This window comes from Myodes glareolus, chromosome X (genome assembly GCF_982192425.1).
Source record: "Myodes glareolus chromosome X, mMyoGla1.1, whole genome shotgun sequence".
NCBI classification, from domain to species: domain Eukaryota; kingdom Metazoa; phylum Chordata; class Mammalia; order Rodentia; family Cricetidae; genus Myodes; species Myodes glareolus.
Genome location: NC_142053.1, coordinates 97,579,139 through 97,594,666, shown reverse-complemented (window position 1 = coordinate 97,594,666; position 15,528 = coordinate 97,579,139). Strand labels below are relative to the sequence as shown.

The 15,528-nt window shown below is 36.2% G+C and overlaps 1 protein-coding gene across 5 annotated transcripts in view; it reads right to left on the bottom strand.

Moving 5' to 3' along the window:
• Positions 1 to 475: 475 nt before the first annotated feature.
• The window catches only part of Gk (glycerol kinase), an 80,346-nt gene continuing 65,293 nt past the window's right edge, over positions 476 to 15,528 (bottom strand). For 4 of the 5 annotated variants that reach the window (XM_085684719.2, XM_048449774.3, XM_085684720.2 and 1 more), the window contains 8 exons: positions 15,145 to 15,223; positions 13,462 to 13,558; positions 12,438 to 12,522; positions 11,776 to 11,896; positions 11,524 to 11,667; positions 8,715 to 8,795; positions 4,053 to 4,139; positions 476 to 2,313 (listed from right to left, as the gene is read on the bottom strand). In XM_085684719.2, the coding sequence (XP_085540845.1) occupies positions 2,303 to 2,313; positions 4,053 to 4,139; positions 8,715 to 8,795; positions 11,524 to 11,667; positions 11,776 to 11,896; positions 12,438 to 12,522; positions 13,462 to 13,558; positions 15,145 to 15,223 (705 nt within the window). In that variant the 3' untranslated portion in view covers positions 476 to 2,302. The remainder of the gene's footprint in view (positions 2,314 to 4,052; positions 4,140 to 8,714; positions 8,796 to 11,523; positions 11,668 to 11,775; positions 11,897 to 12,437; positions 12,523 to 13,461; positions 13,559 to 15,144; positions 15,224 to 15,528) is intronic. The other variant, XM_085684721.2, reaches the window with a different exon arrangement.

Sequence of the window (15,528 nt, the reverse complement as noted above, 5' to 3'; positions counted from 1 at the left end):
GGCCAGCTTGGTATACATAGAATTTACAGGGCAGTCAAGGCTATATAGCAAGACCCTGTCTCAAAAAAAAAAAAGGTTTAAAAGATACCAATGCAGAAGCATTACTGCATTGCTTATTTTACAGATCAATTGTAGAACAAAATATTGAGAGTTGGCATTAGTAAGAAAGAACAATGGTGTCAGACCCCGCTAACTAACCCAGGCTGACAGAAGATGACGCAAAAAATAAAGTCTATAGATATGCAGGTTTAAGTCAGGTGAGTATACTGATAATGACCGTTGGCCTTGAAAATGTGTTTTCTGGAAATGCTGAGGTAGAAACTGTTTAGTCTGTCCTAACAGAATGATGATGGTGTTCATCATTCCAGAAACTACTTCTGCTATTACTTAGCTCCTCCGTGTATGTGAACAAGTGCTAAAAAGTGCCTTTCATGTCTGTTAACGGAACTTTCATCTGTAAATAAAAAAATGCAAATAAGAAACAAGGGATGAATTTATTTTAAGTAAATTTACCATTAATTATCAATGGGTACAATTTCAAACACTTATAAATCTTGCATTTTGTAAAAAAATTAATGTTATCTTAAAATTATTGAACAGAGTTTTGCACAGTTATTTACAATCAGCTCAACCTGCCTTTGTAGAAATAAGCCAGGTCTAAAAGTATCTCTGCCATAAGAATTTCACAGTACCTTTCGAGACTGGTGCCACTGAAGTGGCAGCCATATCATCAAAACCGAGAAGATTCAATAATTAGCAACAGCAGAATCAGAACAGTAAATATAATCTAGCATCAACTTCAAATAAACCTTTTTCTATTAATATATCAATATTTTCCATTCCAAACTGATAAAATAAAATAATTAGGCAGCATTATTTTCTTACTACATTATTCCTTTACTACAAACCACATATGTTTTTAAAACCTGATGTTAGGAAATTAAATTAGCGAGTTATAAGAAATAATTCAAAATATTTGCAAGGTTCCTGATTTCACTGCGAGGCATTTGCAATGACAATTTTTGTCAGTTATGGCATTAAAGAGAGATGGCTCTCTATCATACCAGAAAACAAGAACATCTTGCTAACAGGTAATAACATTTGAAGGAGATTATTGGCTTTATTCACACATTCATTCTATTTAGTTTTGTAAATTTATGACAATTCCTCAATAGGTTCTCAAATATGGAAGACATCAATTCAAAGGCAAAATTTTATTTGGACTAGCACTCATATTTGAGAACAGTATTCAGCGTTACACGCCACAGTGGCTTTTCCTGCCAGCTGAAATAACTAAATGGTACAGTATAAGAAATATAGTTGAAATCACAATATAGTACATTTTATTTTATTGAAATTGAATATATACTTAATTTCAAATGTATTTTATAAGAAAAATTTTCTCCTGGTAAATAATATTCATAACCATCGCCCCAAATTGTATACAGCTTGTCCCTCTCCCAAATTTATATACATAGTAGTCCACTTAAGAGCAGCCCTGTTATAACTTACTGCATATAATGTGCTCTTAATTTAGAAATGGGCTACCCTCAGTATATAAAATATATAGGCATGTATGTTATACGTACAGATAAAAAATACAAAAAGGAGAGATGAAAATAAAAATAACCAGAAAAAGAAAGTGTTCTATTCTGTAAGATTCAGACAGATATCCATGATGATTAGTGAGACAGTGTAAAACACCCCAAAATTTTTAATTTTGGCAAACACTGTTCAGAAAATGTTCAAGTTATCAGAACAGTAAATCTTTATCTACTAATTCCTTAGACATTTCCATTGAAATATTCAGTGATGCTGTGGTCTTCTAATATGTAGAAAAGAAGACATTTGATCTGTTAGAAACAAACAAGCAAAAAGCCACTCATTGTGAAGAAGTTAATAGCAACCCCTTCCTCAGACGTCTGCTGTGAAGAGAATCAAATCCTGGTTCACTAGCATCTGAATATACTGGATGACAGATTCCAATGGACAGGATATGAACTCATCCTAGACCTTAGAGGGAATATCACAGGATTACAATGGAGGGGTCAGCTCCAAAGGTAACTGGCCCAACCTTAACTGTCTGTCAACATTAAACAACAACACTAAATGTTTCTGGAGCATCCTTTCCGCTGCATTTTCTTTATTTCAAGCCATTAGTCTACTTGGAGGATCATGCAGCAGGTGGTTTATGAAAAAAATCAGAGGCTATGAATAACGTCATTGCATTATGAGACAGAAATGTCAGATTTTCTCATTATATAAAAAGCTTGCATCCTGGGAATCCATGAGGTGGTATTATTTATGGGATACCTAAAGGGGGACAAAAACCATAATAGTCAATAAGGCATACATGCATTTCAGGAGTTAATAAATGCTATTCAATTATGTGATCTACTAATTCCATACTTTCTATATAACAAATCCTTTATTTCTATATGATGCTTAATAGTTATGGAGCAACAAAAGTAACTGGGCCAGCTCCTTAGTAAATATTACGACTATTGGTAACTAATCTCAGTAGATGTCACCAAAAAGAAGGCCTATACATGGTGACTATGTACATTTCAGAAGTCAACTACTTTTGATATTTAATGTATAATTTAGCTTAAAGACACACTACAAGCTTTAGCTTCCATAGAGCTTAGGACTTTTCATGCTATCATAGTACCAAAAGAGAAACAAAACACAACAAACTCAGTGAAGGGTTTCAGCTCTGATTCTCTTCCTTATCTTTTCTAAGTCATCATCATATAGCAAAAACACTCAGGATAATAAAACATTTTTGAAAACAGTACTGATCTTTTCAAAGTTAAATTAAAGTTCTCAGGGCAATGTTTTGAGTATTCTGGCAAACATACCTCAGAAGCAAAAAGAGAAGAAATATCTGCTACTTCTGTTACATGGTTTTGTAGACAGAGCCTTTAGCATATTAGCATTAATACCAAAAACAAGGTATTGTTAGTACAGAAGTAGGTGATTTGAAAAAATTTATCCTGAGTATCCTTGAATATGAGGAATACAAAAAAGCTTATACAATCTAACTTTAAATTCTCATGCAAATAACTCAGTTTCTCATTACTTAAAATATAATCCAATGTCGTGGTGATAAAAACTTCTGATTCATGCTTCTATATGGCATTAAACTAATGGTGCCAACTTAAAGATATGCTGGTCATCTTTCCATAGGCACGTGTTCCTTCACATGAATGAAGCTTAAATTTTATATCTTAAACCAAGGTCAGGCATCACCATATCAAATACAAGAATTAATCTAGCTTTTCCTCTAAATATAAAAATTGAAACATAGAAGCATGTTTCAAAATAAGTAATTTCCATGTAAAATATATGCCTGAAGAAAAATTAAAGAATGGCCACAAGTAGCTTCCAAATGTCAATTATGTTTAAACTGGTGGTACTATACATTTCATAACATTCCTGAACCATTACTTTTATATGAATGTTCAGTAGAAGCTAATGTGCAAAGAATACTTCCATTTTATTTCAACCCTAACTTATCTAACTATTAATTTAAAAGACTTCACAAAATGTATTCTTTTAACTAAAGTAAAAGTAATTGAATATCTTTCCCAGTTTTAGAGTTTTCCAGAACTCAGCTAACACGCTCTGACCAAAATTCTTGGACGAATGGATTGACTAAGACATACGGCAAAGATTTTCAGAAGTCTCGAAAAGTTATGCACATTTTAAAACCAAGATGGTTAATGCCAACATTACAAGTTAACTTTCACCAGTCATTCTGAAATTCCTTTCAGTTAAAAATTAACATTTTGCTTTTGCTTATTGCTACAGCTGACAGCAGCATGTAGACCTTCAAAGAAAGCATCTGATAAAAGTGTTTCAGCAAAGTCACAGGCCATAGTTCTAACTGTCCGCAAAGATGAATTGATATAACTAATTATGCCTCTGATTGATGTCTGGGTATTTTTTAACATAGGAAGAAAGAAATACACTAAAGGCTTTCTGCTGAGTTACAAGCAAACACATTAAAGCTAGCTAATAAAAGTTGTCTAATTGAAAGGGTAACTAACCTGAGATGTACCTTGCTCCGATTAACATTACCATGCTACTCACTATAAAAAAGCCCAAAGGCAGACTACAGAAGATACTAGGGTCACCTGTGGTCATCCAAGTAGAAGGGGATTCCAGTCAAGCAAACCAAAAGAGAGACACATAATTACAATATTTATGTTAAGAATCACATGAGAGCAAAAACAAGTTATAAAAATAGCATATTCATAAAAGCTGGCAAAGAGTTACTACTTCAAATCAAAAATATAATCAATATCGAGGCTTATGAAAGTTAATGAACAATACAGATAGCATGCCACAAGTAGCCAAGAATGTAACACATATAGCCAACATCAGCTTTCCACTGGCAAAGCCAAAGAGAGCTTTTTGGGAGGCTGTTGGTTTGTGCTTTCTAGATTCTTCTCCCAATTACAGTAACTGAGCAGTACAATTTACCCAAGTGTATTAGAAAGGTTTCATTAGCCTACTTTAGATGAGTTCAAAATTCTTTTTATAACTAAGTTGGACTGAATTCGTCATTTGACAATCCCATGGATACATATGTGAAGTACATTTTGATCACTATAAGCCTTCCCCCTCTCTAATCTCCATCCTGCCCTTAGTAGCACTCCCGCACTTCTGTAAGTACCTTTCCCACACCCAGGTCTTCTATGTTTCAAACACTGATTTGGTCTCGTGTCAAATAGATTTTGGTGTATAATGAAGTAAATCGGGAGCACTGCTGATGCTAAATGGTCTAATGCAACTAAATTATATTATGGAGAATAGGATTGTTTCTGTGAGCCAAGTTCTCCTTAAATTTAAAAATTTTTGTGCCCAGGAGTTGGCAAAATGGTTCAGTGGGGAGGGGGAAGTGCTCTCTGTGCAAACCTGGCAACCACACCTGGATTCCCAGTACCCCTCTGCAGGTGAAAGGAAATAAATATCAACCCCACAAAGGGGTCCTCTGACCTATACACATACACGTGTGTGCACACGCACACTCCTCGACACACAAGGAATCTAAACTATTTAGCACATTTTGGCTTGTTAAAGACTAAACCTAGGGCTTTTAAGCTCCGCTTCAGACCCCAGAATATAAGGAAATGCCCAGAGTTATGAAAGTACACCTATACTACAGGGTGTCTTTCCAATATGCCAGCTAGGGATTCCCCCAAGCACAGTGTATGTGATGTAGTCTTAAGATTGTTGTTTCTATTTTGGAAGAGGGCTTTCTTCCTCTCATCACGTATTTCTTTTCCCTTAGCAGCTGCACTTTCAGTAGGGGTCAATAAGCTTTTTGGCTTATTCTGTCACTGTTTGTTAGGTTTTCAAATGCCAAGCAAATATTTTTATTTCCATATTTGTAGAGACCATATTTTAGTTTGATTTTAGAAAAGAAAATGTCTGGTTCTCTTAAAGAAAGCCATCAGCTGTAACTTACAATAACTGATTTTTCTGATGTCCCTAAAGTGAGTTCTGGTATGAAAAGGTCTCAGGACTGTGGCAAGGGATATAGGATACTTGCCCAGCATGCACAAAGCTCAAAATGTTCAATTTCCAACACCACAAAAATGAGGTGGTAGAATTGGAGGCATACTTTCCAGAAGTTCATGGGCATCCATGAACTACATGAACTACACAGTGAATCTGAGACTAACTTGTACTACTTGAGACACTGTTTCAAAAAGAAGAACAAAAGAAAATATAACAACAAATAGATCTGGGGAGCTACTCTCAACTTCGGTGGTACCCATTTGATGAAGATATTTCTTCTCCAGTGGGATAACCACACATATATGTTATGTAAGTATTCATATTTATATATAATAAATTCATATTTTATGTACTTATACCTGTACAATATATTCAAACCAATTTGAACTATTTCCAAAGTGTTCCATGTGTTGTAAGTTCAAAGCAAAGTCATTATAACAGACTTGCTCTAAAACTACCAAAATCTTGAGCTGGGCATGGTGGCTCACACCTATAATCCCACCCATTTGGAAGCTGAGGCAGGAGGATCATAAGTCTAAGTCCACTCTGGGCTACACAGTAAGGAAGCAGGTGTGGTGGCACATGTCTTTAATCCCAACACTCGGAGACAGAGGCAGGCAGATCTTTGTGAGTTTGAGGTCACGCTGGTCTATGTTTCATTATTATTATTTAAAATTTTAAAAATAAAGTCTGGCAGTGGTGTCACAAACCTTTAATCCCAGCACATGAGAAGCAGAGGCAGAGACAGGCAGATCTATGTGAGTTAAAGGCTAGCCTGGTCTACAGAGCAAGTTACAGGACAGGCTTCAAGCTAAAGAGAAACCTTGCCTTGAAAATTTTTAAAAAAACTTAAAAATTATGTCCTAAGGTTATCTATAATATTAGTATATTGATATAAATGATTATGCTCTTAATATTATTGTTATACAATAATCATATTTAATATATTTTAATTGTTTATAATTCATTCAAACAGGTTTATAAACAAAAAAATTTGGTTGCTTCAGCAATGATAACCTCTTTTGTAAATTATTGATATAATATTTTTCCTATAAGTTAAATTAAGGACAGTTTTATTAGGTTAGGGTTCTATCTGTACTGCTACTATCATATAGTTTATACAGAATACAAGCTGCTATTATATAATTTATATTGTTTAAAGGAATACATTTAGTAAAACATTAAATATTATTCTGAGATAATTGTACAGCTTAGAGATACTCCCAGACACCGCACATTTCAATGTTTTCATAAAACTACTAAAATATTTTTAATCATTGGTATAATTGCAACAAAAATAAAATTAAGAGCTGGGTCTGGTGGTGCAGACCTTAATCTTGGAGTACGGGTCAGGACAATCAGTAATTTGAAGGACTGGATGGCCCTACTGCATGAGTTCAAGGGCATCCTGAATGAAATCCTGAGATGAAGTCCTCTCTCAAGATATAAAGTAAAAATATGGCTAGACAGAATGAAATCCATTACTCTGTAAGTTATTGTTTTGAAAGAACGAATATAAAATATATAAAAAGAAAAAAAGGAGAGCTGAGATACAGCACTTGCCAATGTGTGTGCCCTGGGTTCAATCTTTAATATTGAAAAATAATTGAAACTCGACAAATGAAATACCCTTACTATTGATGCTGGCAGCACAAAATAAAGAGATGTAAAAATGTAAAGCTGGGCATAATGGCATATATCTGTAATCCCAGCAGACATGGAGGCAACAAGATCCCAGGTTCAAGCTTCTACACAGTAAGCTCCGAGCCAGCTTGGGCTATATGAGACTACATACAAAGAAGGAAAGAAAAATTAAACTAAAAATATTTCTTAAAAAATTCAAATTTTGTTTTCTTTTTCATCTTTTCAAGTATTGAAATTGACAATAAGGAACATAAATGAAAAATGATCAATTACTTTAGTGGAAATATTGAAATTAATATTATACCTTTAACAGGTAGTAAGGAAAAATGTGCATACAAGCTGTAGAGAAAGAAGGAGGAAGGCGGGATGGTTGTATCATTAACAAAAATTCAACTAGTCCAAGAAATCACACACCCAACTTTGCATAGCATTGATTTAGGGGACTAAGCAAAGTAATCAGAGTCCACATTTGTTCTGGCTGACATTGCAACCAGGAGTGTGCTAAAGAGTAGTGTTTCTGACAGAGAAATGTAATTGCCAAGGGTCTCAAAACTGCAGTCTTAGCAAAAATGAGTTAATCCGTCATCTTAGAAAGACAAGGCGAGCGTGGGCCTGTGGTATGCATGAGACTTAACAAACAAATATTTAACAAAAGTAGAAAGAAAAAAAAAAGAGGCCCAGTCTCAAAACCAAAAGCATATTAAATTTGATTAAGAGGAGAAGGGAACAATTTTAATAAGGAACATCCAGGGCTTAAAACATACAGATCACAGTGAATTAGAAGTGTCTCCTAAAAGCCACAAGCGTTAAAACTGGTTCTATACTCACTGTTAGCTGGGAAGCCAAAGAATACTTAATTTATAAACTCTTCCCTAATAAAGTATGCTATTCATTTTACTCCATATCTTGAGTAGATAAGGACTATAATCCTGAGTCAAAGACAGCCTAGAGCTACTTAAGCCATTTACTAAACCTGAATTCTTTCTTGCCTAAGTGATTTGAAAAATAAAAATGTTCTTTATTTTGTGCAAATAGCATCTCAATTACAAAACTTCCAACTTGCTATATTTAGGTTACTTCCTCTTCTCTGAGTTCATAGGAATTCACACTTCAAAATGGTTTACTCAATCTGAATACTTTCGTTAAGTGTCTAGAACTGAATATACTTCTCTATTACTTCAGGTGGTAACGAAAGCCTCCCAAAAAGGTACATGTGATCAGGGCGAGGGAAAATAAAGAGTCTAGTTGATTTTTTTTTTCATTAAGGAAGGAACCAGAAGTAACAATTTTGCTTTTGGAAAATTCAGTTATTCATTGACATGCCAGGCATAAATCAACAGTCTCCAGTGAAGGTGTGCATAGTAATCTGTAGTTTCCATCCTAGTTTCAAATGTCAGAACCATTAGATATAGGATAACCCTTTTCTTCAGCATGGCCTGGCTTAGTACAAGCACCCAGATACTTAAATAAATTAACGCATTCAGAAAAAATATCAATAATAAAATAAAAACTGTCAATAACAGCCAATAAAGACATTTTACCACTTTCTGGAGACTGAGTTGTAACCCAACCAATTGATTTCATCACAGCCTTCTTCCAGGTGGAGTAACGGATTTCACTTTCTAGAATTAAAAGAAGGGGAAACATGCATGAGATGTAGTTTGTGGAGGCGGTCAAAGTTGAACACTTAAGGTTGGTTACTCAGCCGTCCTAATAGCTCACGTTCAACCACAGTGAGTCTTTGCTGGATGGCAGACTTGGTAATGCACGCCTGGTGGTGACTGGCAGTGAGCGCATGAGATGCTTAGAGGCCTGAGGAAGGATGCATGATGGCAATTTAGCAGGAGGCTAAGGGAGATTGGGAGACAGGCTACCTGCTATGAAGGCAAACTAGTCACAAGAAAGTCGGGGTGATCTGAAAAGGAATATCCTATGGATTTATTTTCTTTGGGGGGGGGTTGACATGGAGAGAGAGGTAAAGTACGACGTGGACAAATCAGATTTGATTTTGGTCCAGTTGAAGGAATTGGCAAATACTGATTGCTCGCAAGATTCAAATCATAACTACACCATACCTAGCATCTTAAGGTAGAATTTTTAAGGTGAAAATATAAAAAGTCCACAAAAATGAACAATGATGCAACTCTCCTGCATAGGACTAGTTAGTGGAGTATATTTCCCTTCTCATGTTGTTTAGTTTTTTTCCCCTTTTCCCCGAGACCTTGTTGTCCCTGCTGGCCTACGATCTGCCTGCCTCCGCCTCCTGAGCGCTGGGATTATAGGTAAGTGTCACCCCATCTGGCTTTCCCTTCTCACGTAAAAGAACAAGCATCCTAACAATCTAAAAGCTGTCACTGGCAGCTTGTCAGGGTAGTTTTTTTTTTGCTTGTTTGTTTTGTAATTGAAGTAGCAGTATTATTTTCCTAAATAATATAGATAGGACCCATTTTCCCTCATTCATTCTGGCTCAGGGAAACCCAATATGCTTAGCAGCTGACAAATCAAAGGGTAAAAATTTCCCCACGTGAAGAGTATTTTCAATGTATTCCATTAAAAGATTTATTCTATATTTGTATTCTACATGCCAATATCCAATTAAACCAGGACTGTTTTTGAAGATGTTTTCTTTTTCCATTGTATATTTATGGCCTCTTTGTCAATAGGTGTGTGGATTTATGTCTTTGATTCCATTCCATTGATTAACCTGTCTGTTTTGATGCTAAGACCATGCAGATTTTATTACTATAGCTCTGTAGTAGAGCTTGAAATCAGGGATGGTGGATACCTCTAGAAGTTCTTCTATTGTACAGGACTGTTTTAACTATCCTTTTTTGGTTTTCGATATGAACTTGAGTATTGTTCTTCCAAGGTCTGTAAAGAATTGTGTTGGAATTTGGTGGGGATTGCTTTTAGTCTGCATAGACTGCTTCGGGTAAGATGGTCATTTTTACTGTGTTAATTCTACCAATTCATGAGCATGAAAGATCTCTCCATCTTCTAAAATCTTCTCCAATTTCTTTCTTCAAAGACTTGAAGTTCTTTCATACAGATCTTTCATTTACTTGGTTGGAGTTACCTCAAGATATTTTCTATTACTTGTGGCTATTGTGATGGGTGTTGTTTCCCTGATTTTGCCATTTTGCCATTTTGCCATTTGCCATTTTGTAAAAAGAATGGCTACTGATTTTTTGAGTAAAGGTGTTTGTCAGCTGTAGGAGCTCCCTGTAGAAATTTGGGGGTTGCCTTTATATGGTATTATATCATCCCCTAATAGTAATACTTTGCCTTCTTCCTTTCCAATTTGTATCCACTTGATCTCCTTTGGTTGTCTTACGGCACTAGCTAGAACTACAAGTACTATATTGAATAGATATGTAGAGAGTGAACAGTCTTGTCTCATTCCTGATTTTAGTGGAATTACTTTGAGTTTCTCTCCATTTAATTTGATGTTGGTTGTGGGCTTGCTGAAAATTGCCTTTATTATATTTAGGTATGTCCCTTATATCCCTGACCTCTCCAAGACTTTTATCATGAAGGGATGTTGGATTTTGTCGAAGGCTTTTTTTAGCATCTAATGAAATGATCATTTTTTTCTTTCAGATTGTTTATATGATGAATTACACTGACAAATTTTCTAATGTTGAACCATCCATGCATCTCTGGGATGAAGCCTACATGATCATGCTTGATGATCTTTTTGACGTGTTTTTGCATCACTGTTCATTAGGAAAACTAGTCTGTAAATCTCTTTCTTTGCTGAACCTGTGTGGGGTTTGGGTATCAGGATGACTGTGGTCTTATAAAATGAATTTGGCAATGTTCCTTCTGTTTCTATGTCGTGGAATAATTTGAGGAGTATTGATATTAGCTCTTCTTGGGAATTCTTGGAGAAGAGGGAATCCTACAATCCTTCCTTGGATTGTAGGAATCAGAGAGGTCAAGATACCAGAGGAACATAGCCCACAAAATCAACTAAAAAGGGCTCACAGGGGCTCATAGAGAATCTACCAACAATCAGGAACCCTGCATTGGTCCGACCTACATTCTCTGCATGTTATAGTGTGCAGCTTGATGTTCTTGTGGGACTCTTAATAGTGGGATTGGGGACTGTCTCTGACTCTTTTGCCTGCTCTTGGGACCCTCTTCCTCCTACTGGGTTGCCTCATCCAACCTTACTATGAAGGGATGTGCCTAGTTTTATTAGAACTTGACATGCCATGCTTGGTTGATATCCTCGGGAGGCCTGCCCTTTCTGAAGGGAAAGGAGGAAGAATGGATCTGGGAGAGAGAGGAAATGGGTGGGGGAACTAGGAGAATTAATTTTTAAAAAATTTTCTTCTTTAACTATACCTTCAGCATTGATCTGAGGTTCAAACCGCTCCATTGTTACAGCTGACAAATCCTCAGGTTCGAGACTCCAAACACCAACACCCTCTGCAGCTCCAGCTGCCATGGCAGCTCCTAAAGCAGTTGTTTCGGGCATGGATGGTTTCACTGAGAGGAGAAAGCTATGTCAAGAATTTTGTAGTTATATATGCCCGAAGGATCAGTTCTTCCCAACATTATTACTTTTGGGGTTTAAAGGAGTGAAGGATTACTAACCTACTGGAATATACAGAATGTCTGCTTGTAGCTGCATAAGAATTTTATTGCTGGTCATTCCTCCATCTACCTGCAAATGACTGAGTGGAATTCCACAGTCGCGGTTCATGGCATCCAAAATCTTAAATAAACCAATGTAATTCGCATGATGAGACTTCACAGTAACATGTCTAAAAACGGCAACCCTTCACCCACAAACCTGGAGTATTTCTCCAAGCCAGCAAGAATGAAATTGAGACACTGTATTCTGTTCTTCCAAATGCTCCTCGATCTGGTTGCAACCAATCTTTTCTGGCTTCATGCTTCCTTACTCACCCTCCTATTCAGTGAGCTAAGCCTTCGATTTGGTATCTTCGTTTCCTTGCTCATGTCTACATTTGTGTTCTTTCCTTTGCTTAACATGTGCTGCTTACTCTACTACCTAGTCTTCTCTCCAACATGAGCTGCCCAGTGGGTGGTGATAAGGGTATTTACAAGATAATGAGACTTGGCAGAGGAAAGAGGGCACACTTGTATTTAAAGTACTGTTTATGTAGGTTTCCGTTTTCAATTGGGAACACTTTAAGTACTTAATAAATTCAAGGCATAAATATATAATGAATATTTAATTTAAGGGTGATAAAAAGGATCAAGCATAAGAAAAACAGGCATATATTCATTACCTCTCGGGTTTGGAAACAAACAGCTTCTAATGCAGCAAAAGCAATATGACATTTATTGGTGAACTGAGTGAGTCCACAGATGATCCTAAAATACACACAAAAGAATTTCAGACTAGAATGATATAAATAAATCAATGATTCTTTTTCTCTTCCCCAGTCTCTGCCTCTTAAAGTCCTTCTGTCCTCTCTCTTTCCGTGGCCCCTCCCTCTTTGGGGAGGGGGTGTAGCTGTCCCATTTGTAACTGAGCACTTTACTGATGCTTCTTTTCTGTATTAACTACCTCTTCCCTGATGAGGACTGAGAGATGCACTAATCTATTGGTAAAGAGACAACGACTTAAAGGAATGCTCTGTCACTTGATTGATCTGATGCCCCAACAATGTAAAGAGTGAACTCAATAGACAGAAATGTAGGCAGGAAGGAAAATTGAATATATTCACTGAGTAGTTCAGAATGTCCTTATAGTCAGAAACCCTATATCCACAGGTGGCAATAGCTGTGATCTAACAGAACAGATGATATTAACATAAAATCAAATCACATTCATTTAGATGATAGTGTGTTCGTCTACAATGTATAGGTAAAAGTAGATAATAATTAGTTACTAATTTAGAAAACAACCAAGATCTTTCAACACATATTGTCAACCTTATTCCTCTTTCAGTATTGTCATTAATTTTTATTAGCATATATTAGTTAAACCTAATGAGATTCATTATGATGTTTTCATACATCTACATAGTGCTTTTTTGAACATATTCAACCCATTATTCTCTCACTCCTAATAATCCCCTTTCTCTACTTTCATGTCTTTTATTATCAGTTACTTTTCAATTAATACATAATAACTGTGCATATTAATGAAGTGCTGTTAGAGGTTTGGAGACATGTATATAATGTGCAATGAGGCAAGCCTAGCACTCCATGCATTTATCTTATCGTTCTAATAGGAACATTCAATAGCCTATTTTCTAGCCATTTTAAAATATGTAGCAAATTACTTGTAACTATAAACGTACTTACCCTCTTGCACTGGGCTCCCAATAAGGTGCATATAACCCTGAAAATGCTGGAACAAAGTAGCACCCATAAGAAGTACCTACTTCTTTAGCAAGTTTTTCTAGTATTAAAAAGGAGGGAAAAAAGGCAAAAAGAAATCAGTATCTTGCTTTGTTAAATAAGCATATATACTTTCAAATTTAGATCAGAATCTTTCATTTCTAGTTCATTAGTAGTAAAGTGTTGATGCGGGATTCCCCTCTGTATGCTGTGAATACCATTGGTTAACAAACTGGCTTGGCCTGATAGGGTAGAACAGAGCTAGGTTGGGAAAACTAAACTGAATGCTGGGAGAAGGAAGGTGAAGTTAGGAGAAGAGGAAGCCATGCATCCCCACCCAAGATAGACACTTGAACTTTACCCAGTAAGCTCCAGCCTCATGGCAATATAGGATTACTAGAAATAAGTTAAATTAAGATTTAAGAGTTAGTCCAAAAGAATCTAGAGCTAATTGGCCAAGCAGTGATTTAATTAATATAGTTTTTGTGTGATTATTTCTGGAGTCTGGGCGGCTGAGAAACAACAACAAAGTGTCACTAATTACAAAAAATTACAACAAAGTGTCACTAATTACAAGAGAATGCTAAATGAGAACAATAAGACTATTTCCCCTTCATTGATTGCCCCTGCCAAAAAAATGAGCTCAAGAAACTGGATTCATTTCCTTTAGGTATTTTCGTTCATTTCAATGTATATGTTTGTTTATGTGTGTACACAGTGAGGGTGTGCATGCATGTAGATGCCAGAGGTCAACCTCAGTGCTTAGAACTTGGGAGATGTCCTTCTTATTCATTAAGACAATGCTTCTCACTGGCCTAGAACATGCCACAAATGCTAGAATGTTGAGGCAGCCAGCCCTAAGAATACACCTGTCTGCAGCTACTGGCCTTGGGATTAGATATAGAATCCAGCAAGCTTGTTTTTTTTTCCCAACATAGATTCTGGGGACCAAACTCAAACCCCTGTTCTTGCGCTGCAAACACTTTACCTACTGTCCCCAGCCCCATTTCCATGATTTTGAAGTCCTTTGACTAGGAGATGAGATGGTTTTCCCTCTGGCGCCTAACCAGGAATGCATTTCTGGTTGTCTTACCTTCAGGAGGCAAAGGTAAACAGGTAGATGACTAGCTGTGTTCAAACTAATTACCCATAGACTGAATACAGCCATACTAATACTTAATTTATAAGTACCAGTGTTTCACCGTTCACTCTAACCCAGAAGTTAGTGCTCCTTCTCATCAGATAAAGGTAATTACATTGCTCTACCTGCAAAGCCAGGCACTCTTTGGTGTTCAATTTCATGCATGAATCATTTTTATGCCCCGTCTCACCACTTTATTAATATCCATCACAAATTATACCAATTCATTGTGCAATCAATCTTCATAAAATAGTCTTTTCTGGATAGATCAAATCTACATAAGGGGGTCTTACATAATTCATAGATCAGGGTAGTGGCAAAGTAAGTATTTACAGATTGCAGGGACAAAATATTAACATTTTTCATTCATTCTTTAGACGTTTTCCTTTGAAACTTAGTCTTGCTATGTGGCTGTGGCTGCTTTGTAACTTGCTATGTAGACCAGAGTGGTCCGGAACTCATAGAGATCCTATTTTACATTTTAACTTGTTACAAAACACACTCACCAATTTCCTCTGAGGATTTAATAATTCCAAGGTTGTCTCTTAGCCAGCGGATTACAGCACCAGCTATAGCTACAGAACCCTAAGAAAAAAAGGAATCCAAGATAGAATATATGCTGCCTCTAGAAAGATCATTCTGTCCTTTCTAGTATGTATGATAGTTTTAAGTGGAGAACATTCAAACAATTCCATTTTGGGGTCCCTACAAATATGAAAAACTATGATTTCTCATACAAACCATTTTACCTGGACCATGAAGAAGTGGACTCTTCCAGTGCACCCTGGAACCTATCCTAATAGGGGGCCATTCATATTTTGAGCAGTTTGATCTTTGTATAACATGATAAGCTACTGATGCATAGTGTCACCTATTAAAAAAACCTTACA